This window comes from Alexandromys fortis, unplaced genomic scaffold (assembly GCF_014885135.2).
Source record: "Alexandromys fortis isolate MF-2015 unplaced genomic scaffold, M_Fortis_MF-2015_v1.1 scaffold_108, whole genome shotgun sequence".
Taxonomy (NCBI): Eukaryota; Metazoa; Chordata; class Mammalia; order Rodentia; family Cricetidae; genus Alexandromys; species Alexandromys fortis.
The window spans coordinates 4,807,397-4,827,954 of NW_026067994.1; the positions used below are offsets into that span (position 1 = coordinate 4,807,397).

Sequence of the window (20,558 nt, forward strand, 5' to 3'; positions counted from 1 at the left end):
TGGTGAATATATTTCCTTAATGTTGTGAACAGAGGAACAATAAGAATGAATGTCCTGTATCTTTGTGATAGGACACAGAAGCCTTTGGTACATACCCAAACTAGTATAGTTGGGTCATGTGATAGTTCTATTATTAGTTTTTGAAGAATCATACACATTACATAGTGGCCGCCCGGTTTTTACTCTCTCCATCAATGCTCCTCTTTCCCACATCCTAACCAGTGTTTGCTAAATAGACACTTAACAGTGGACCCCGGGAAATGGGAATGTCTTCAGGAATCTCATTCTGGCAGAAGGAAAAGCACCTGCCACAGGGGAACTTGTTCTCCAGAAACAGATCTACAGCTTAGACCACTTCACAGGAAGCGGCTGAAGCCAGATAACGAAATGGTCAGTGGTGGCCAGGTGTGCTGGACTGGGCCTGCTTGGATGTGCAAACCCTTGTCCCCTAGTAAAGATGGATGGAGGCAGCACTCAGGATCTCTCTGTCCCTCTTCCCATGTGGTCGCATTGAATAAACCTCATTTTCTGGTTTTTATTATTAACTATACTATTAAAAGTGGCTTATTTGGGACAGGTGCCAGGATTCGGCTGCTTAGAGTACAGACCGTTGACCTCAAGTTTGATAACATTTTCCTTTAGTAGTTTTAGGTTTCAAGTTAAGGTCTTTGTTCTATTTTGAATGATTTTCATGCGGGTGAGAGGATAGGTCTACTTTCACTCTTCTGAGGGTACATATCCAATTTTGCAAGCACTCTGTTGGGTAGATTGCCTTTTGCCAATGTATGATTAAAAATTTTAAAGTCTTTTGATTTTTTTATGTGTATGGTTATTTTGCCTTCATGTATGACTGTGCACCATGTGCGAACATGTGTGCCTGGTGCCCACAGGAACTGGAGTTAAAAATGGTTGTGAGCCATGTCTGTTCTAGGAAGTGAATCCAGGTCCTCTGGAAGATCGGCCAGTTCTCTTTACTGCGCTAAGCCTCCAAGTGTATGTTTTTGACAGTTTTGTTAAAATTAGGTTGCTGTAGCTGTGTAGGTTTATTTATAGGCTTGTATTTTGTTCTGATGTGTTTATCTAATTATTCTTTATCAATAAAATCTTGGGAGTCAAATATCATGGTAAGAATCTGAATGATCAGAGAAGTGGTGGAGAAGCCACTAGTGACCTCCTATCTCTTTGTCCCTCCATCCAAAAGACTGAGACCTCTCTTAGCCCTGTCCCACTACTTCCTGTGTTTGTCTGTCCTCAGTCTTCAAAAACCTCTATGGTTAATTTTGGTCAACTAGTAGCTAGCTCCTCCCTCTAATTCAAAACAAACTTTATTTTCAGTCTTAGGAAGATCAGAAAGCAATCTAAATATCACACAATATTGTTCCTTGGTCTTCATGTCTGTTTTTGTGCCCTACCATGCTACCTCTGTCCCTATAGTTCTGTAGTATAATTTGAGGTCAAGTGTTGTGATACTGTTCTTTATACTGAGGATTGTTTTGGCTTCTTGTGATCTTTTATGTTTCCATATAAATTCTGGGATTTGTTTTTCTGGTTATGTGAAGAATCAGACACACTTCTGATAAAAGTACTTGAAGTTAATCCCTCTCCCCCACCTAAAAAAGTAGTTGTTATCCGTGCCCTAAAAAAAGGATCTTATGTTTTTATTCTGATCCAAACAAGTCTCTTGATTCTCCTGGGAGGCCCATGTATCTTCTGGAGAGTGTTTGCTTTGTGCATGACGTACAGTGTTCTCTGTTGCTTTCCACCCACAGAGCTTCTCTTGGTGAGGAGGAGGTGTGATATAGGAAAATTATGAAGGCTTTTCAGACCTGCTTTAATTGATGGCCCAGATGGTGAGGAAAACCCTTTGGGGAAATAAAAATTAAATGAGTGATAGCAGATTTAAAAGTTCATAATTAGACATTCACGTTCATATTCTCTCTCCCCCTTCCCAACTCTGTCCCCCCACCCTCCGGTGTGTGTGTGTGTGTGTGTGTGTGTGTGTGTGTGTGACTCTGTATGTGTGTGTTGTGTTTTAGACTGGGTCTCATGCAGATGACGGTAACCTCTTACTGTATAGCTCTGGATGGCTTTGAACTCCTGACCCTTATAATCCTGCCTCCACTTCCCACGTAGTGGGGTTATAGACAGGTGCTACCGCTTAGCTTGACTCACTTTCTGGTCAATACTTCTTACAAATGCCCAGACCTTTATTTATACACGAAGAATCCTATTTCCCAGATGATAGTAAGTTCGTTGAGGTCAGTATTGAACGTGTACATTGTTGATATAAATCATCCTATAAAATAATCCTCCAGTATAGTAATAATGGCTGGCATAAGCCAAATGCTCTCAGCACGTGGGGCACTGCACTCTGTATGTGTTATCTTATTTATTATTTGTTGGAGTACATTGTTGTCTGGTCAGAGATCAGACACGTGTAGCCTCCATGTGGCCTAGCAGCTTATCTCAATAGCTGGGTAGCACAGAGCTCCTTCCCCCAGTAAAGCCTCCTGCTCTCCACTTGCCCTTATCTGGAGGGCGTCCCTGGGCCTGGAGGACTGACCTTTTCTAGAAGCGGCCTCTAAACCAGCTGCCTGATTCATCTTTACCTTGACCCTTGGCACCGACTTCTGCTATGGGACCCTACCTCCTACCTCCGGGTACTAAGCCTTGTGATGGGAGCCTGCCATTTAATGCAAATTAGGTTTGTGTCCAGACTCTCCAGTCCTGTAGATTCCTTTTACTCTGGAATAAAATCAAGCTGGTTCTCTGAAATCTGTCTACTGGAGGGCTATCTCTGTCCGTGCTCATCTGTCTCTTTCTGCTCTTCCATCTCTTTCACCTCTTGACCTGGTGGCCTGAGTGGGAAAGAGGAGCCCCACAATTTTTTGTTGTCTGAGGAAAGGAAGCATTATAATCGTTCAAGTCTTCCACATTAGGAGAGGTTAGGATCCAAGTCAGGACAGCTGGTAAGCAGAAGCCAAGCTCCACGATATCACACCACTTCCTTATCAAACACTTAGCTTTTAAGTAAATATCTTTTGAGCAAGACGGTGAATGAACTGAGCTTAACATTAATTTTCCAGAATCCCAGGGATGTTTGATGCCTCTGTACAATAAACTGTGCTCAGTGTGAGTGGTCAGCGTGCTGCTGTGCTTGGCGATGCTTGTAATTAAGGCCCATGATGCCCCTGACAGGCTGCAGTGTAAACACATTGCCACTCCATGCGTTTCCTTTAAAGTAGAACAGTCAAGAGCAGCTACCAGCATGCCTCAGTGTGGGCTTCACAAATACCGCTTCGTGCAATGCCGAATTAATGTGGCCTCATCCTTTCAGTGCAAATTAAAATGTGGCTTTCACCCTGGTTCTGTAGTAAGTGCCCTGCGCTGGGGACCACTGAGTATTCCATGGAGCATGGTTAAGTAGAATCCTTGACTGGCTAAGGGGAAGACCAGAGTGTTCATTCAGATATCGTCTCTTTGGTCAGGGTTCTGTTAGCTTGTGCTGAACTTGGCAGTTGCTCCGGAATCTTGATGGCTATGGCCACTCTCAGGAGACCCTCAAGAAGGCCTATTGACATTCTTTTGTAGTTAGGGGAGGCTGGCTGCAGGGCTAACAAAATGCTCAAAAAAACCTCCCTGAGGTTAGCCAAGAGGAAAACAATTGGTACAGGGGAACTCTAGAGTAGTGTAGCCTGTGAGTGGGTGGGCGTTCTTAGGGGTATAGCTTTTTTGCTATTTGTTCATGCAGAATTCTCCTGGCGGACTCTCAAGTCCTGAAGAGCTAGAAGTTGCCCAGGGATTTTGTGGTGGCCCAGCTACCTTTGTGTCAACCATGAATGATCTCAACAGTCTTGACTTGTGTGGGAGTGTTTCTCTGACCCTCCCTCTATAGCGCAAATCGGTGCTCAGTGGTTTGCTGAGGTTCTAAAAGTCTTTAAATATTGGACAGTGTGTGTGTGTCTGTGTCTGTGTATGTTTCTGTGTGTCTGTGTGCGTGTGTGTGTCTGTGTGTATGTATGTATATGTGTGTGTGCGTGTGTATGTGTGTGTGTGTATGATGGGGTTTGTATACATGGGCATGAGCATAATATCTGCAGAGGTCAGAGGAGATGGAAATCCCATGGAACCTGGTTATGTGGGTGCTGGGAATTGAACTCTGATCCTCTGTGAGAGAACGTTGTGCTCTCAGTCACTGAGCCCTCTTTTCATCCACTTGCTGATTTTTTTGTTTGTTTGTTTACCATTTCCCCGGAAAATGATGAAATAACTCTATACTAAATGTTGAGAACATTGGGGTATGACTCAAGATGTCAGGAATTTAGGTTTGTCTCAGTTTGGATAAGCTGTTCCTTTTTCTGTGCAACCAGGCAGCATCCTGAGTATACTAGAAAATAAGCGAGCTTCCTCATGCTTCTGTTGGGATACAGTGTTCTTCGGGTAAGATTTTCTGTCCGCTTCAGCAGCATCTCTCACTGGCTCAAGAAGAAGACTGATCATATTACTCTGCTGACTTTTTATTTCAGTTTTTATTGAGTACTTGCTACATACCAGCAATTTTATAAGTCGTTTATATGCGACACTTAATTATATCAGTTACTTCATGAGCTAGGCCCTGCTTTCAGCATTTCACAAATAAGAAACAACACCCAAACAGTATGGTAAATTGCGGGACTATTATCAGCCTGGGCAGTACAGTTCCAGAACCACAGTGTCAGTTGCTGTTAGTGGAACATTTACTTCTCAAGATTCAACAGCAAAACAATTATGAGCCCCTATTATATGCTAATTCCTGTACTAGCTCTAATGGCTTAGAGGTGACCAGACAGAGTGCTCTCTTTCAAGTGCCCTTGGCTGGAGTGCTTTGCTAATGACCTTGTAAGTGGTGTTTATTCAGCAGCTCTGGGCCACTCCAGCTCCTGCCCGTTCCACAGAAGGCAGCATATTAAAGTTTTCTTTAGTACCAATCTGTTGCTGTGGTCCTCCCAGGAGACAGGGTTTTCATCCTCCGACCTTCCTTTCTCATGTTGAAGATGTCTGTTAACACCTTGTGCTGTGTGCAGGCGGATTGTTGTAACTTTGTAGAACATGTGTTCTGCCTGCACATGATTGGAGGCCCTGTTAGGTTTCTCTCCTTCGCCTGCTGCACTCAGTGGCTACATGACCAGTTTCCTTGTCAGAAATTTGGTGATCACAGCACCCATCTCTTAGGAGAGTTGAGGGGAATATAAAAGTTGTTTAGGAAGCTGGGTGGTGGCGCACACTTTAATCCCAGCACTTGGGAGGCAGAGGCAGGTGGATCTCCATGAGTTCGAGGCCAGCCTAGACAACAGAGGGAGTTCCAGGACAGTCTTCAAAGCTACAGAGAGAAACCCTGACTTGGGGTGGGGAGGAGGAGAACAAAAGTTGTTTAGAATTGTTGTGGTTTGCACAGAACAAGCACTCTAGGGAATTCTATATGCGAATATGTAATTGATGTACACACATAAATATAGTAGCTTAGACTGTCTGATTTGAAGCAAGTTTCTATTCTGAGGCTGAACATGAAGCTTTTTGGGGGGGTGGGGCATTTGTGGTGGTTGTTTTGGATTTTTTTTTTTTTTTTGCTTTGCTGAGACATGGTCCTCCTATGTTGCCCTGGTTGGCCAGGATCTCACTATGTAGCCCAGGTTGACTTCAGAATGGTAGTGTCTTTCCTGCCCCAGCTTCTACAGTGCTGGGCTTTGAGGCCTGTGTATCCATGCTGATTTATACAGCTCATTTGAAATTGTTCTCCTGTGATGAGAATGTTGCCAGGAGATGGATTGCTTCCTCATAGAAGCTGTTTTCCCATTCTTCTCCTCCCCTCCCCTCCATTACTTTCTTCTGTGCTGCAGATCAAACTCAGGCCTCATGTATGCTAGGTTAATGCGACATCTCCGCCTGATTTTTAGAAACTGATTTTATTCACCCATTTCTTTTCCTTAGGATTGCCCAGAAGCATGATAAAAAGGAAAGTGTTTGACCTTTCATTGGTATCTTCTGTAGTTGACTTAAAAATAGGTATGTGTTGGATAGGAGCCAACCTGGGGGATACAGGAAGGATGTAAAGGGGACAAAGACATTTCTAGTCCCTAATTCTTTCCCAGGAGGACATGGTTATGTTCCTTCCGTACTTGTCTTCCAGTGACTGTTTTAATTGGTTTACAATCAGTGCTATCTTTTGGGTTTGGAGTTTGGTATAGTTGCTGTCTGATAAACTGTATTTTAAGTATCTAATTTAATAAACAGCATATATGAAAGGCCTTGCAACCTCATTAAAAGTAGTGACAATAGCCCCTGTCTCCTGATGCTTCTAGTGGACATACCCCGGTTAGCTGTCCCTATGGGTATTGCACCACCTGCAGGTGTCTCCTCAGGGACATATGCATCGCCCACGAGAGTCCCAGTGCTGCCTTGTAATCCCACCCCTTCCTCATGTGCCCCGTTCTGCTTTGGCACTACACAAATACTTATTGTATGTATACTGGTTTGGATTTCCATAGTTTTTAAAAGGATTTTATTTCATTACAGTTTTTAAATTATGTGTATAAATGTGTCAGTGTCTGTGTGTGGATTTGTGTCCATGAGTGCAGTGCTTACAGAAACCAGAGGAGGCCACCAGAGTTCCTGGAGCTAGAGTTACAGATGTCTGTGAGCCACCAATGTGGGCGCTGGGAATTGATCTCTAGACCTCAGTAAGAACACTGAGTGCTCTTAACCACTGAGCCTTTTCTCCAGCCCCTGTTTTCTGCAATCTTACATAGCTGACTAAACCTGATGTGCTCTTGACCAGACTTTTTTCACCTACCATAATTATTCTGAGCTTCATCTGTGTGCCTCTGCGTTCACCCTTTCTTCTCGGTGCATAGCAGTGTTGCGTGAAACAGTGGCAATTGTTTGCTCTTTAGATTGACGAGCATTTGCATCATTTCAGGTTCTTAGTGACACACACACACACACACACACACTTTGCTCTGAATATAATTTCCTTCTCTTTTGTATGTAAGAGTAGTGTGGCTGGAAAAGTAGGAATATATTGCAGTTTTGCAGGACAGTTCCCCAAATTGCTTTATATTTTCACTGGCGAAATCAAATGTTTGATGTCTGTGTCAACAGTTGTGGCCAGTCTTTTTAGCTTTGGCCATTCTTGCCGGTGTCCAGTGGTGTCGTGCTGTGGCTTTCATTTACAGCTCAGTTGTTGAGCATCTTAGTCTTATCACCTGGGAGAAGCCTCACACTTCCTCATCACTGTTGCTTAGGAGTGAAGGCAGCCACAGATAATACACAAATTAAGAGTGCAGCTAGCTGGTTTGAATATTTTTCTTATTCATTGAGGAAAGAAAAATAAAAGCAAATTGCTTTATCTGTAAGAATATGAGTCAGTGGTCATGAGTTAGAAAAGATTTTCCTGTAATAGACTTGGTTGTATATATTCTTGTTCTGTGTTGGTGGAACTGACCTGAAGCTAAACTAACTTCTTTCTTTCTTTCTTTCTTTCTTTCTTTCTTTCTTTCTTTCTTTCTTTCTCTCTCTCTCTCTCTCTCTCTCTCTCTCTCTCTCTCTCTCTCTCTCTCTCTCTCTCTCTCTCTTTCTCTCTCCCTCCTTCCCTCCCTCCTTCCCTCCCTCCCTTCCTTCCTTCCTTCTAATAAAGATCACTCTTAATTTTCCCCATCCTTTAACATTTCAGTTACACTGGATACCATGTTTATTTTTCTTTTAACATGTTATGTTAAAAGAAAGGTGAAAGTCCTGCAGCTTGAATGTTTCTTGTTGCTATGACAATGGAATACACTCTCATCCCTCTTTACAGTAGACCGTGGTTGGTTGAATTATCTTACCATGTTCATTCTGGGAGCCATGAAATGGCTATTCCATTCAAATTCTAAAGTAGGACCAAGGCTGTTTCCGTACACCTCCTGAGGCTACCGAGACAGAGAGGGCCTGGAGAGTGTAAACAAGATGGAAGACCATTGTGGAGTGTGTGCAGTTAAAATGGAAATATTAACTTTGAATTATTCTTTGTAGCACACAGAGCACATATTTTTGTCTTGGAATTCTGATACCAGCACTTGTAATGAGATGCAAACAGTGTTTACAGGACTGGGCTCACACAGAGAGTGGCTTTGTGCCAAGGTCTCCACTCAGGGCAAATGTTAGGGCTGATGTATTTGCAGATGAGGTGTTTTACAGGATAAGAATGTGCCTTGACACATGTTGTGTATTTAGTCATAACTGCTTGTCATGCCTCAGCACCTCCAAGATGAGTCTCATGGAAAAAGATCAGAGAATTGTATGTGTCTAAGCTCTCGAGCCAAGAACAGTACTCGCTAAGTCTGATTAGGCTGCTTTTAGAAAGGTGACGGTGCTGGGTTTGTACGAACACAGTGACCAGCCAAGTCTCTCTACCAAGCGTGTTACGATTCCATTGCTATTTCAGCGCAAAGCTAAACTCATGGTGAACAAAACAGGGGTGCCGCCTACCTCTCTTGGTTGAATACTTTTTGAATGATTAAGAAAAAATAAATCATTAGCCAGTTAGACCAGGCTTAGAAAAATGTGATGCTGTTATCCTAGGTCACTCTTTCCCTTCCTCCTCTGTCCGCTCTGCCTTTCTCTCCATTCCTGCTCCTGTCCTGGATCTTCTTTGCTCTTCGTCTCTCCTTCGTTCTTCCTGGAAGAGCCTGGTGCAGATGGAGTGCGAAGGCCATCATGTTGCATGGCAGTTTGGAACTGAAGACTGTAGCCCGGCTGTCCCCTGTTCTATTGGTCTTTTCCCACAGCTTCTGTGCACACACTGCTCACTTCTCCCTCTACACATCCCAGACCTTACAATGTGTAGAGCTACACGGTAGAGAAAGGAGAAGAGTGGGGCTACTTCTTCCAGGACAGTTATTTCTGACATGCTAAGTCTACCACAGGCATTGCTAGACAGAGTTTTACTATTTTCATATAATCATGTTTTTCTTAAAAAAATCTTTGATGAAGCTGAGCAGTGGTAGTGTACACCTTTAATCCCAACACTCAAGAGGTAGAGGCAGAGAGGCAGGTGGATCTCTGTGAGTTTGAGGCTAGCCTGGTCTACAGAACGAGTTCCAAGGGTACACAGAGAAACCCTGTTTCTTTAAAAGAAAGAAAGGAAGGAAGGAAGAAATCAGTCAGCCAGTCAACCAGCCAGTCAACCAATATTTGATGGTGGGGCTGGAGAGATGGCTCAGCAATCAAGAATGCATCCTCCTCTTACAGAGGACCTGAGTTTGGCATTCAACATCCACATCAGGTGACTCACAGTCACCTGTAACTCTAGTGGCATCTTTTAGACTCTGAATGTATCCTGTACATCCTCCACCCCTCTCCATTCTGTGGTCCCTCCACCCTAACATACGCACATAATTAAAAATAAAAATCTTCTTCAAAAAAAAAATCTTTGGTGACTTGAGATGGGAGACAGTGGAATCAAATAGAAGCAGCACCTCATCTGAAGGTTTCCTACGAACTTAACATGGAGATGTCAGAAGCCGCTGCTCAGACTGGGCACTCTGAGTTTCCATTGAAGAATTCTTCTGAGCATAAGTATTGTGGAATCTCGTACATTGTTTTTTTTTTTTTTTTTTTAAGAAGTACCACAGCCAGAGCATTGGTATGGCAGCATTCTTCAGAGAACATATCTCAGGAGAAGAGGCATGCTAAGGGATTGTCTTGTGAGAATATGAAAGCTGACATTTTCAGAATTTATGATGCGACCCCGCAGCCTGGTGACTCTGGAGAGACAGTGGTGCCACCAAGTCCAAAGACATTTTGCTCAAGAACTCCCTTTCCTATCGGGAGGACACTTTTTAATTCTATTTAGATCTGCAGCCGATTTTAGGATAAGATCTAATGATACCACAGAACCCAGAGTTCCACAGTTTAAATAGTAATGCTATACAAAAACACCCTCCAAGTTGACACATAAAATTAAATATCCAAGCCAGATTTATGATTTATTTTTTAATCCCATCATGTTTGGCTTGGCCTTTTAAATTTTATTTATTTTTATTATTTTTAAGACAGGGCCTTGCTCTATAGCCCAAGCTGACCTAAAACCCATTTTTGTCCTGCCCTGTGCTCCCATGTGCAGCACCAGCCTAGCTTATACTTTATCTCTGAGGGTCTGTTTGATTCTACTGACATTTAGCTTGGCCTTGATCACAGTGGGCGAGCATGGGCAGGGATTCATCCAGCTGTGCTGTGGCCAGCACCTGTTTTGAATGATTTATAGTCTGTTGTATGTAGGGGAATAGTTCTGGACAGTAGTGTTTTGTGTTCTTTCTCCCTCAATTCTTGTCCTAAAATTCCTTGAAAGTTGAAGAATAAGCTGTGAAATTGTTTAAAGGATGCTTTTTACTAAAAAAAAATCTAAAAAATGAAAACAAAAACAACAAGAAACCTTTTATATAAGGTGGATTTTGCTGAGCAAGTATAAGCAAGCGTTCTGTTTTGATCAGTAAACATGTAGTTAATGTTGACAGCAGAGCCTGTGCGACCGCTTTATATTTAGACTTGAGCCCCAGCGGGCCTGCAGTCCCACAGCGCTGTGCGCTTGAGTCCTGGTTAGGGGAAAGTTTCTTTTGAGCAGGAGACAAAGTGAACAGAATGTCAGAAGGCTAAATATAAATCCTTCGTGAGCTAGTCACATATAAACTAGTTTTTAGCCAACAACATACTGTAGATGGAAATATTTTTAAAAGAAAATTTTTATCTTGGTTTATAGTACTGAATATAAATCCCAGTTAATGGAATTTAAATGAAAAGCCAAGATTATTGATTTTTCTCTTTAGCTGGCCCTGTAGGTAAATAATAGCCACTGTTAAAGATAGAACCCTTTTTATCTCTTGTTATTGTAGCATTTTACTTGTGAGTCAGTCGATCTGGTCTACTGTTTATATGACTTTAACTTCAAAAAAGAAAAATAAAAAAAAGTGGACAAAAAGAGATGCATAGTTTCATTGGATTTTTAGCAGTGTTAACGTGGGCTCTTGAGTCTGGACCTTCGCTGCAGCTCCCGGGACACCCAGCCAGAGTCAGCCGCCCTCTGCTGCGCTGTGTGTGGGCTGAAGCTCAGTATCTCCCACTTCGGTTTAAGTCGGCTTTTGTCATATTTTACATTGTTGGGTGGCTTTGCTTGAGGTCCTAGAAGTATTTTATAGCCAGCAACTCTCTGGGATGGTAAGAGGAAGCATGGGCATCGCAGTGCCGGGCAGCAGGCTGTTTCTGAGCGCAGCTGCATGACTGCTCAAGGCTTCCCAGGTAGCACTGCGTGTAGTGGCTCCAGGCATGCTCCATGAGACCTCAAGCTGTGTACATTCCCAGGAACCAGGGGCAGTTGGGCAATGGTTCTTTTAAAATCGCCTCGTAAAATCAACTATTTTAGTTAGCATAGTGGGTGTCACCATGATATTTTCATATGTGCAATGTCATTGTACCTTGCTCATATTTGCCCCTCCTCCTGCTTTCCCTCACCTCATCCCTTTCCATCCCCAATAGCCCTCCTGCTTCTGACATTTCCTCCTCTCATATATATGAGAAAATATACACCATTTTCTTTTCCCTTTTACCCTATTTCCTCTTCTCGCCTTTTTAGACTTCTTCCAATGTCCTATGTGTGCGCGCGTGCACACACGTGTTTGTGTAGCTGCATAAGAGAGAAAGCATGCTGTCTTTCTGAGTCTTGCTTAGACTTGATCAGAACTTTAAACGAGTGAAGAAGGGTCACCATGTGTCTTGCCCCCTATTCTATCCCCAGAGCCTGGCAGAATCTCTAAGTCTTCCAGCGCCGGGGGAGGAAACTGCAGTTGTTGTCCACAGCTCTACGATTGTTCCAGATGAGGAAAGGGAAGGGGAAGCCAAGAACACGCAGCTTGAGGTGCTCTGGCAACGAGGAAGGGCGTTGTGAACGTCAGCGCACCCGCATTTCCTCCCTTCCCTTATCAGTGGTATCTTGTGGGCTCCCTGCGCTCCCCCTTAACTTAGTTCCATGTCTTCAGCAGGAGGAAAAGGTGTTGGGTTGAAGATGACGGTGCCAACTGCACATCACCCCAAAGCCTTTTTAAGGGCACTTCCCTGCAAACTCATCTAAAAAAAGGTCTCAGTAAAACAATGGTCTATCAATTTAGACTTCAAGGTCTGATTTATGTTTCTTTTAGTATAAAATCTCTGTTTACATGTATCTGTTGCTGTCTATTTCCGAGTGGATTTTAGCAGTATGTTTTCTACAAGAAAATGTATGAAATAAATCAGGAAATAGGAATGACAAGTCCAAAACTCCTGGCCTGTAGTCTTGACTGTCCTTGTTGTCACTAATGTCTCTAGGCTCTGTTCCCCTGCCTGGAAGTACGTGCCGTATTCTTTAAACTCAAGGATACCAGGAGGTGGAGTCAGTATTGAGAACGTGTTGTTAGCTAGCCCCAGTGCTGCACAGATGTGCAGCTCATTAGAATCCCAGCAGCACTGTGTGCGTCCTTGCCCTGCTCCATCACCTGTCAAAGTACGGGGGGAGGGGACCAGTGTCTGCTCGTTCATTTCTTTACAGTAAGTTTCAGTCTGCAGCAGGATTAATTTCCTTTAGCAGAATAGTCAGCTCATCTACAAGAAGCAAACCATCCTAGTTGGTGCCTGTCAAAATGCTGCTGTCTGTAAGTTTAGGTCTTATTCCTGGTCTGTCTGCTCTGCACACTGCTGACAGGCTCCTCAAATGTGGAATTTTAGACTCCATGGCTGTCAGATTTTCATGTGACATACCTTCCCCTGACTCTTTTCAGGAAAAGCACAAATTCTGCTTGTGGGTATGATGTCCAGAAGGATGGAATGCTGGTGTTTTTTGGAGTTAGCTTCTTAACCAGAGGATATGAACACGAGGAAGTGACCCGAGGTCCGCTGACCTGCTCAGCTGCTTTTGCTCTGCTCAGACTTAAGGATGCCAACTTTTCTCTGGCTTGCTCTCATTGTGTTACCAGTTCCCTGTGTCTGGTGCATCTAGGATATCCTTGCCTCTGGACCATTGTAGCTTTGGGGAAATAAATAGATCATAGATAGGGGGTTTCCAGACATTTATCATCCCTCCTTCACTCCTCTTTTTTGAGACAAAGTCTCATTCTGTAGCCCCAATTGGTCCCGAATTTTCCATGTATTATAGTCTGACCTCAAGTCCTTGATCCTCTAGCCTCACACCTCCTTGCTGAATCACAGGCCTGGTGCTTCATTGCTTTCTTTTTATTGAATTGTTTTAAGGTAATTTTTTATTTTTTGAAAATGTCACACATTTATACAACGTATTTTGATTACATCCATATGTCACGACCACCTTCCAACACCACACCGTTCCCCCCTACACTAGTTCTCTTGCAGCTTCATGTCTTCTTTTTGTTACTGTTGTTATTAATAACCCTGAGTCAAATTAGTGCTCTCCATATCCACACGAGGGTGTAGTCATCTCTTGGGACATGAGCAGCTGTATCCCCAAAGGAAGTTTGACTCTTTTTCTCTCAGGTGCCATCAACTGCCAAGACTTCCTTTACTAAGAATGGGGCCTTGGGCCCTTCCCCGTCCAGATTGGAATGTTGAATGGCTTGATCTTGTACGGGTCTTGTGCCAGTAACCACAGCTGCTGTGACTCCGTGAATGCAAAGCCATGTCGTATCCAACAGTGAGCACTTCACATCTATCTTCTCCAGCGCTGGTGTTTACGGTCTTCCCACCCCAGTTTGTGAAGTTCCCTGAGCTTTGGGTAGTGTGACATTAATACAGATGATGCATGCATAACTGAGCATTCATAATTCTTTGTACTTGGCACTTGGACCAAGTACAAAGTCTATGCATTAACAACTGTCCACTGCAAGAAGAAGCTTCTCTGTCCAAGGTTGAGAGCAGTAGAAATACATGGCCATGAACAAACATCTATAGAAAGTAGTTTGACAACATGGTCATTTAGCAAAAGAACAGCTGTGGGATTTCCAAGTCATAAGCCTTTGACTAGGTCTATAGTATTAGGCACAAAACACCTCCCGTGGAGCAGGTTACTCCCATAACAGTCATGCCATTATCATACCAGTGGACATATCTTACAGGAGGTCAGTATTGTAGCACACAGTGCCCAGCAACTTAGTCAAACTGTTGGTGTCTTTTCTCCTTAGCACCCTGCTTGGCACCTTCTGGTACAGTTTAAGCTAGTTTCCTGGTGAGTTTGAGTTGATAGTTTGAGTTGCTTTCTCTATATCCTGCATCCAGAGCTAGTGATGTCTTTATCAAAAATGTCTTATATCTAATTAGTGGACAGCTAAGAGCAATGGCCGTGGCTGTGTTGATCTGAGTGCCTCTGAGGCCTCTATACCATTAACCATAGAGAGGCTTATATCAGGCCATAGTAGCAAGTCTGTGGGAGAATTTTCTTGAATAGTGATTGCTATGGGAGGGCCCAGCCCACTGTGGGACCCTGTGCAGGTGGTCCTGAGGCATATAAGAAGAACAGGCGAGCAAGCCATGAGGAAGAAGCCAGTAAATAGCATCCCTCCATGGCTTCTGCTTCAGTTCCTGCCTTGACTTCCCTCAATGACGACGTGTGAAAGAATTTGTAAGATGAAATAAACCCTTCCTTTGCCAAGTTGCTTTGGTCTAGGGTTTTATTATAGAAATGGTAAACCCAACCTAAGATACTAAGTGCCATTTAAAAATAAAATGTAGGCTAAGAGAGGGAATTTGGTCAATCAGGTTCTTGTCTTGAAAGCATCAAGGATGCAAGTTAGCTCTCTAGAGTCATATACAGCTGATGGTTTCCACTTTCAAAACTCTTGCCTTATATTCTCTTAGATTATGAGAAATAGAGGTTTATGGTGGGCACACATATCTGTTGGCCTTTGTGAAAATGGACATTGTCAGCACTGTAGCCACCCTGGTGCCTAAAGAGCAGTCTTGGAGTTCATGCTGTTGTCTGCTCTGGTGTTCACACTACACTGATAAATCTCTCCATCTCATTATACTCTGCCTTTCTCTAGCTTCTTGTGACTCTCAGCGATCTACCTCACTTTCATACTTTAACTCATATTCATTATAAAAGGGACTGATTTAGTTGTGCAGGCTCTTAGAGTCACCTCAGGAGACTCTGTGGTCATCTTTAGGAGGTCTCAATCCCTCAAAGCCAATTTTAGTTTGTCGTCTAAATCAGAGCAACCATACCAAAAGAACCATTAGTGGTGACTTCCATTAGAAGGAACTTGGGTGGGCTTGGCAGTGCATCACGTTACTCCCCACTCATGAGCCACTGGGAGCATTCAGATCGGAGGAGAAATAGTGTTATACTTGCAGTATTTTCTGCTGACCCTCAGAAAGGGCAGCTCGTGGTTACCCCAAACCAGGTTATCTTCAGGTGTCTTGGTTCTGCAGCCTTCCATAGAAGTAACAGCAGCTCAGGTATATTCTGATTCTGCTTTCTACCACCTTTTATTCAACCCTTCCAGACTTTTGCTAAAATGGGAGTTAATTCCCAGTAAATAAGGAAGCGAACACATATCAGAATCATTGTATAGGCCCAAGACTTGTAATTCTGCAGTCTAAACTCTTACCAGCTCATAGCACTGTCTTTAAGCCACAGAGTAAGCCAGTATCCTGAACCATCAGTAAACATTTCTATGTCAAAACACTCTTAGGAATGACAACTTTTCTTAGAGGCTAGCAGCTGAAGGACAGCATATAGGTGGTTTATTATCTCCACGAGATTGGTTGGAAAATGTTGAGACCATGGAGGCAGAGTATCTTCATTCCATCCGATCTACAAACTCAGCTGCATGGAAACCACTGTACTGTTACCTCTTTCACGTCACTGAAGTCTGGTGTGAACTTCTCCATGTACTAGGTGCACTGGGCTAGATGAACATACAGTAAGGCAGACTCTGAGTTGGCTGATCACTGTGCCAAAGAGGGATGTGGCCATCCTGAAGGGGAGGCTTCAGGTCATGATTTTTTTTAACCGTGCTGTGCCATCAAGATTGCCTTTATAGGACTTGACACCTAGAGGAAAAGGAAAGGCAGGGAAGGAATGGTAGAGGCCCACAGTCTATGAGAGATGGCAAAGCATCGATAAAGAAGTGCTTGGAAAGGCTTTAGCATTCTAAGGGCTTTGTCTGGGATGGAGAAGGAAAGCCAGCTTAAAGAGACTTCTCTTTCTCTTGGTTCCTCCAGAGGGCATACTGAAAGAAAAGCATCACTTCTGGTTGTCTCTAACAGACTGGTTAGGATGTATTTTCCATCCCCTGTGCGTTGTGGCAGACATCCACATCTACATGGAAGGAAAAGCTGTGGCCTCCACCCAGTGTTCCTTGCTGTGTTGGGGCTGTAGAGTAACTAATTTTACTTTTGCTTTCCCCTTCAGGCTGCTTGATAGAGGCAGTGGATCTCAAGTCTAGCAACCGAAACCCAGTGGTACATGAATTTGAAAGTAAGTACAAATAAACAGAGCGGAATGGGCCCCCTGGTGGACATTGTGTAGTTCTGCAGCCAACCCAATACCTGTTCCTCTATTATGATTAATTAATTTATTTATTTATTTATACATTTGTTTGTTTTAGACGGGATTTCACTGTTTAGCCCTGGCTGACCTGGAACTCACAGAGACCTACCTGCCTGCCTCTGCCTTCCAAGTGCTAGGATTAAAAGTGTCCACTATCATACCCAACCTATTATCATTTAAAAAGATATTTATTTTATTTGTGACTGTGTGTCTGTCTGTGCACATGTTGGGGGGAGGCTGCAGAGGCCAGAAGGGGGCCTTGGATCTCTAGGAGCTAGAGTTACAGGTAGCTATGTGTTGGACATTGAACTGCTCTCTGCAAGAGCAGTAAGTGCTCTTAACCACTGGGCCACCCCTCCAGACCCTACTCCCCTACATGTTATGGTGAAGAATGCTCAGGATGGCTGTTGTGTATGAGTGGATTAGTGTGTACTCCGCAGTTTATATTTGGTGCCATCTGTCTCCTGCCTATCACTGTGCCTGTACAACAAAGAAATCGCGCATCATAGATTCAGCATCTTTAAAGGAAGGTGTATTCCCTGTAGTGTAATCCTCACTAATTTTTACGGCAAAAAAAAAAAATCATCTCAGAATCTTGGGAAAATTAAGCTTATACTTTTTCTCCCACTGCTCATTAGGTGTGGAACTGTCTTGTATCATTACGGAATCACAGACAAATGACCCTAGGATTGAATGGAAGAAAATCCAAGGTGGTCAAACCTCATATGTGTATTTCAACAACAAGATTCAAGGTACGAACCCATCGTCCTCTGTGCTACTCACTCCTCTTTTGTCCACAGCCTTTGGAATTTATTCACAGCAGAGATTTGCCCAAGACTGCTAACCTGCACCCACATTCAGGACTGTTCTGATTTTCTTGTGAAAATTTCAACTTTAGCATTGATATTTTGAGCTTCTCTGTTCCTTTAAGATGCAGATTGAACAGAAGCAGCTCATTAGTAAAGGCATGTAATCTCTGCACAACCTACCTGTCTGAGAAGTCACAGCGAACAGCTTCCTTAGCCTTGTTATGGCCCATGGCAGATAAAGTGTGAGCAAGTGACAAAAGGGTCATCACAGAGCTGCACTGTCCGGTGTGGAGGGCCGGGGTCTCCCTCCATTGGTGGGCGGGACTAACATAAACTGCCATGGGATGTAGAGGAGGAGGAGGAGAATGAGGGCCAGGTGTCTGAACAGTAGGCTGCAGAGTGCTGGGTAACTAGACAATGGCTGGAGATGTGGTGGCGGGAAAGGATGCTGCATATGGACACACAGAAGCCAGGAAGACCGTTGCCGATGAGAAGAGCTGCAGCCAGAGAGGGAAAAGAGGAAGACATGAGGTGTTCTGGCTGTCAGACAAACCAGTACAGTAGATAATACTCACCAAAGGTGCTAGGAGAAGCCACGTGCTCGTACGCTTTGAAGACTCGGGTGAAAAGAGATTGGAGATAACAAGACTGAGAACAGGACCATAGTATATCAGGTTTCCTTTGCAGTCTGGTGGATGGGGTGACTCACAGGGGCTGAGCTGAGCTACAGACGTGGCAAGGGTAGAATTGCTGGGACTTGGCAGTGCTGAAGGAGGTGGCTGTGGGGCAAAGGGGAGCTTAAGTGTTACAGCTCTGAGAGGAAGGGGATTCTGGCAGTGAGGAGCCAGGGAATGCCATAAAGTCACACCGAACAACAAACTTCACATAAGAGATTTACTGGGAAAAGTACAGCGGGATTGTTAACTACCTCTGCTCTGAAGAGAAGTAGCAGAGAACTGGGCATTATGTAGGGTTTCTTGGTGGGTGGAGCTTTCCAGGGTGGTCTGGGACTGGAGGGATTTTGTGGACTGTCTGATCTGCTTTCCAAAGTGGTGTCTTTTTTTTCTTTAAAGATTTTATTTTTGGTGTCTAAGTATTTTGTCTGCAAGTATATCTGTGTACAAGATCTGTGTTCTGGGTGCACAGAGGACAGAAGAGGGCATTGGCTCCCTTGGAACTGGAGTTGTGTGTGGATGGTTGTGAGCTACCATGTGGTTGCTGCGAACCAAACCTGGATCCTCTGCAAAAGTAATATGAATGTTCTTAGCCACCTAGCCATCTACCCAACCCTGGCTTCACCGTTTTACATTTTCACTAGCAATGTCAACCCCCACCCTACCCCTGGAGTCTTACCAACACTTGTGACCACCTGACCTTTGACCTTAATTGTCTTAGCGGATGCATGAAGATGTCTCTGTGAAGCTGCACCTTCATGTGCTTATTGGGCAGCTGTATATTTTCTTGGCAAAACATCTAATCAACTGTTAGGTTCACTTGCAAAACTTGTATATTGATATTGCACTGGAAATTTCTGTATTCCAGGGACTAGTCTGACGTGACGTGGAGAGTTTCTCCCATTCTGTAGATTGTCTGTTCACCTGCTTATGTCCTTTAAAGCACAAATGGTTTTTAAATTGAAGAAATCTAATATAACTCCATTTTTTGGTGCTCATGTCTTTGCTCCCATATTTAAGAAGCTATTATATAACTTGGGGTCATGAATATTATGCCTTCTAGAGAGATGGCTCAGTGGTTGAGAGTTCTGGCTTTTGCAGAGGACCTAGGTTTGATTCCTAGCACCCACATAGTGGCTGGCAACCATTTGTAACTTAGGCTCCAGGGCATTTGATTCTGATTTCTGTGAACACCAGGCACACACCTGGTATGCAGACGTACGTACAGGCAAAAAAAAAATCATACAGGAAAGTAAATAAATCTAAAAAAAAATATTCCTTTTTCTCCCTTAATACTGTTTTGGTTTTTGGGATAACACTTTGCTGNTTCTGTGAACACCAGGCACACACCTGGTATGCAGACGTACGTACAGGCAAAAAAAAAAATCATACAGGAAAGTAAATAAATCTAAAAAAAATATTCCTTTTTCTCCCTTAATACTGTTTTGGTTTTTGGGATAACACTTTGCTGGCCTGGAGCTTGCTGTGTTGCCCAGGCTAGCCTCAGGTTCAAGTTCCTGTAAGTTTAGAGTCGCAAACAGATGTGCCATTAAGCCCAGCTCTCATTTAAAATTTTTTTCCCTCAAGACAAGGTTTCTCTGTGTAGCCATGGCTGTCCTGAAACTTGCTGTGGAGACCAAGCTGGCCTTAAACTCACAGAGATCCGCCCGTCTCTGCCTCCCAAGTGCCCCACCAACTGGCATCTTACTAAATTCTTCTGTAGGTGTTTTTTGACTAGGGAGGGCAGCCTATGTTTAATTTTCTTCTTTTGCATGTGGATAGCCACAACATCCTTTGTGGATTTTGATTTTTAATGTTTATTTGGTTCTCCTTTTAGTGGGAATTCTCTCTTGGAGATAATAAAGAAAAAACAAGGTTCCTGGCTTTATCTTAAATACCAGTTATTATTTTTGATGCTCAGGTCGCATATGGGAAGAAGTTGGTGGCCCAGCACTCACACACTTCTTTCATCTGGGGACAGGACAGAAAGCAGGCTGCAGTCTTTTTGCTCTGCCATCAAGTCCAGCCCCACAATATCTTCCAGTGCTTAGCAACTCGTGTCTTCTTTTTCACAGGGGACCTGGCAGGTCGTACAGATGTGTTTGGAAAATCTTCATTGAGGATCTGGAACGTGACACGGTCGGACTCAGCCATCTATCGCTGTGAGGTCGTTGCTGTACATGACCGAAAAGCCGTCGATGAGATTACCATTGAGTTAATTGTGCAAGGTGGGAACCAGTCAATGTGAAGCACTTTATGAGTCCTTAGCTCTAGAATAAGAGAGCAGCTTATTTTTTAATTTCATTTTTCCAGAGCTGCATCCCTGGGCTATCTGCAGTTTGGAGAGGGGAGCTAGTGAGGCTATCAGGAGGTGGTGGGAAGGGTGGGAAGTTGGAGACAGAGGCTGAGCACCTGGTGTGTTCCTTACCAGCCTAGGGCCCTGCCTTTGCATAATTTCCTTTTCAGTTTACTCCTGAAGGTGGAAGGACTGGAAACTGGGATTGGACACACGGGGTA

The 20,558-nt window shown here is 43.7% G+C and overlaps 1 protein-coding gene across 1 annotated transcript in view; it reads left to right on the top strand.

Moving 5' to 3' along the window:
• Jam3 (junctional adhesion molecule 3) overlaps positions 1-20,558 on the top strand; it is a 51,970-nt gene that overhangs the window by 27,484 nt on the left and 3,928 nt on the right. The window contains exons 2-4 of the mRNA XM_050160091.1: positions 16,421-16,486; positions 17,197-17,310; positions 20,117-20,269. Of these exons, the coding sequence (XP_050016048.1) occupies positions 16,421-16,486; positions 17,197-17,310; positions 20,117-20,269 (333 nt within the window). The remainder of the gene's footprint in view (positions 1-16,420; positions 16,487-17,196; positions 17,311-20,116; positions 20,270-20,558) is intronic.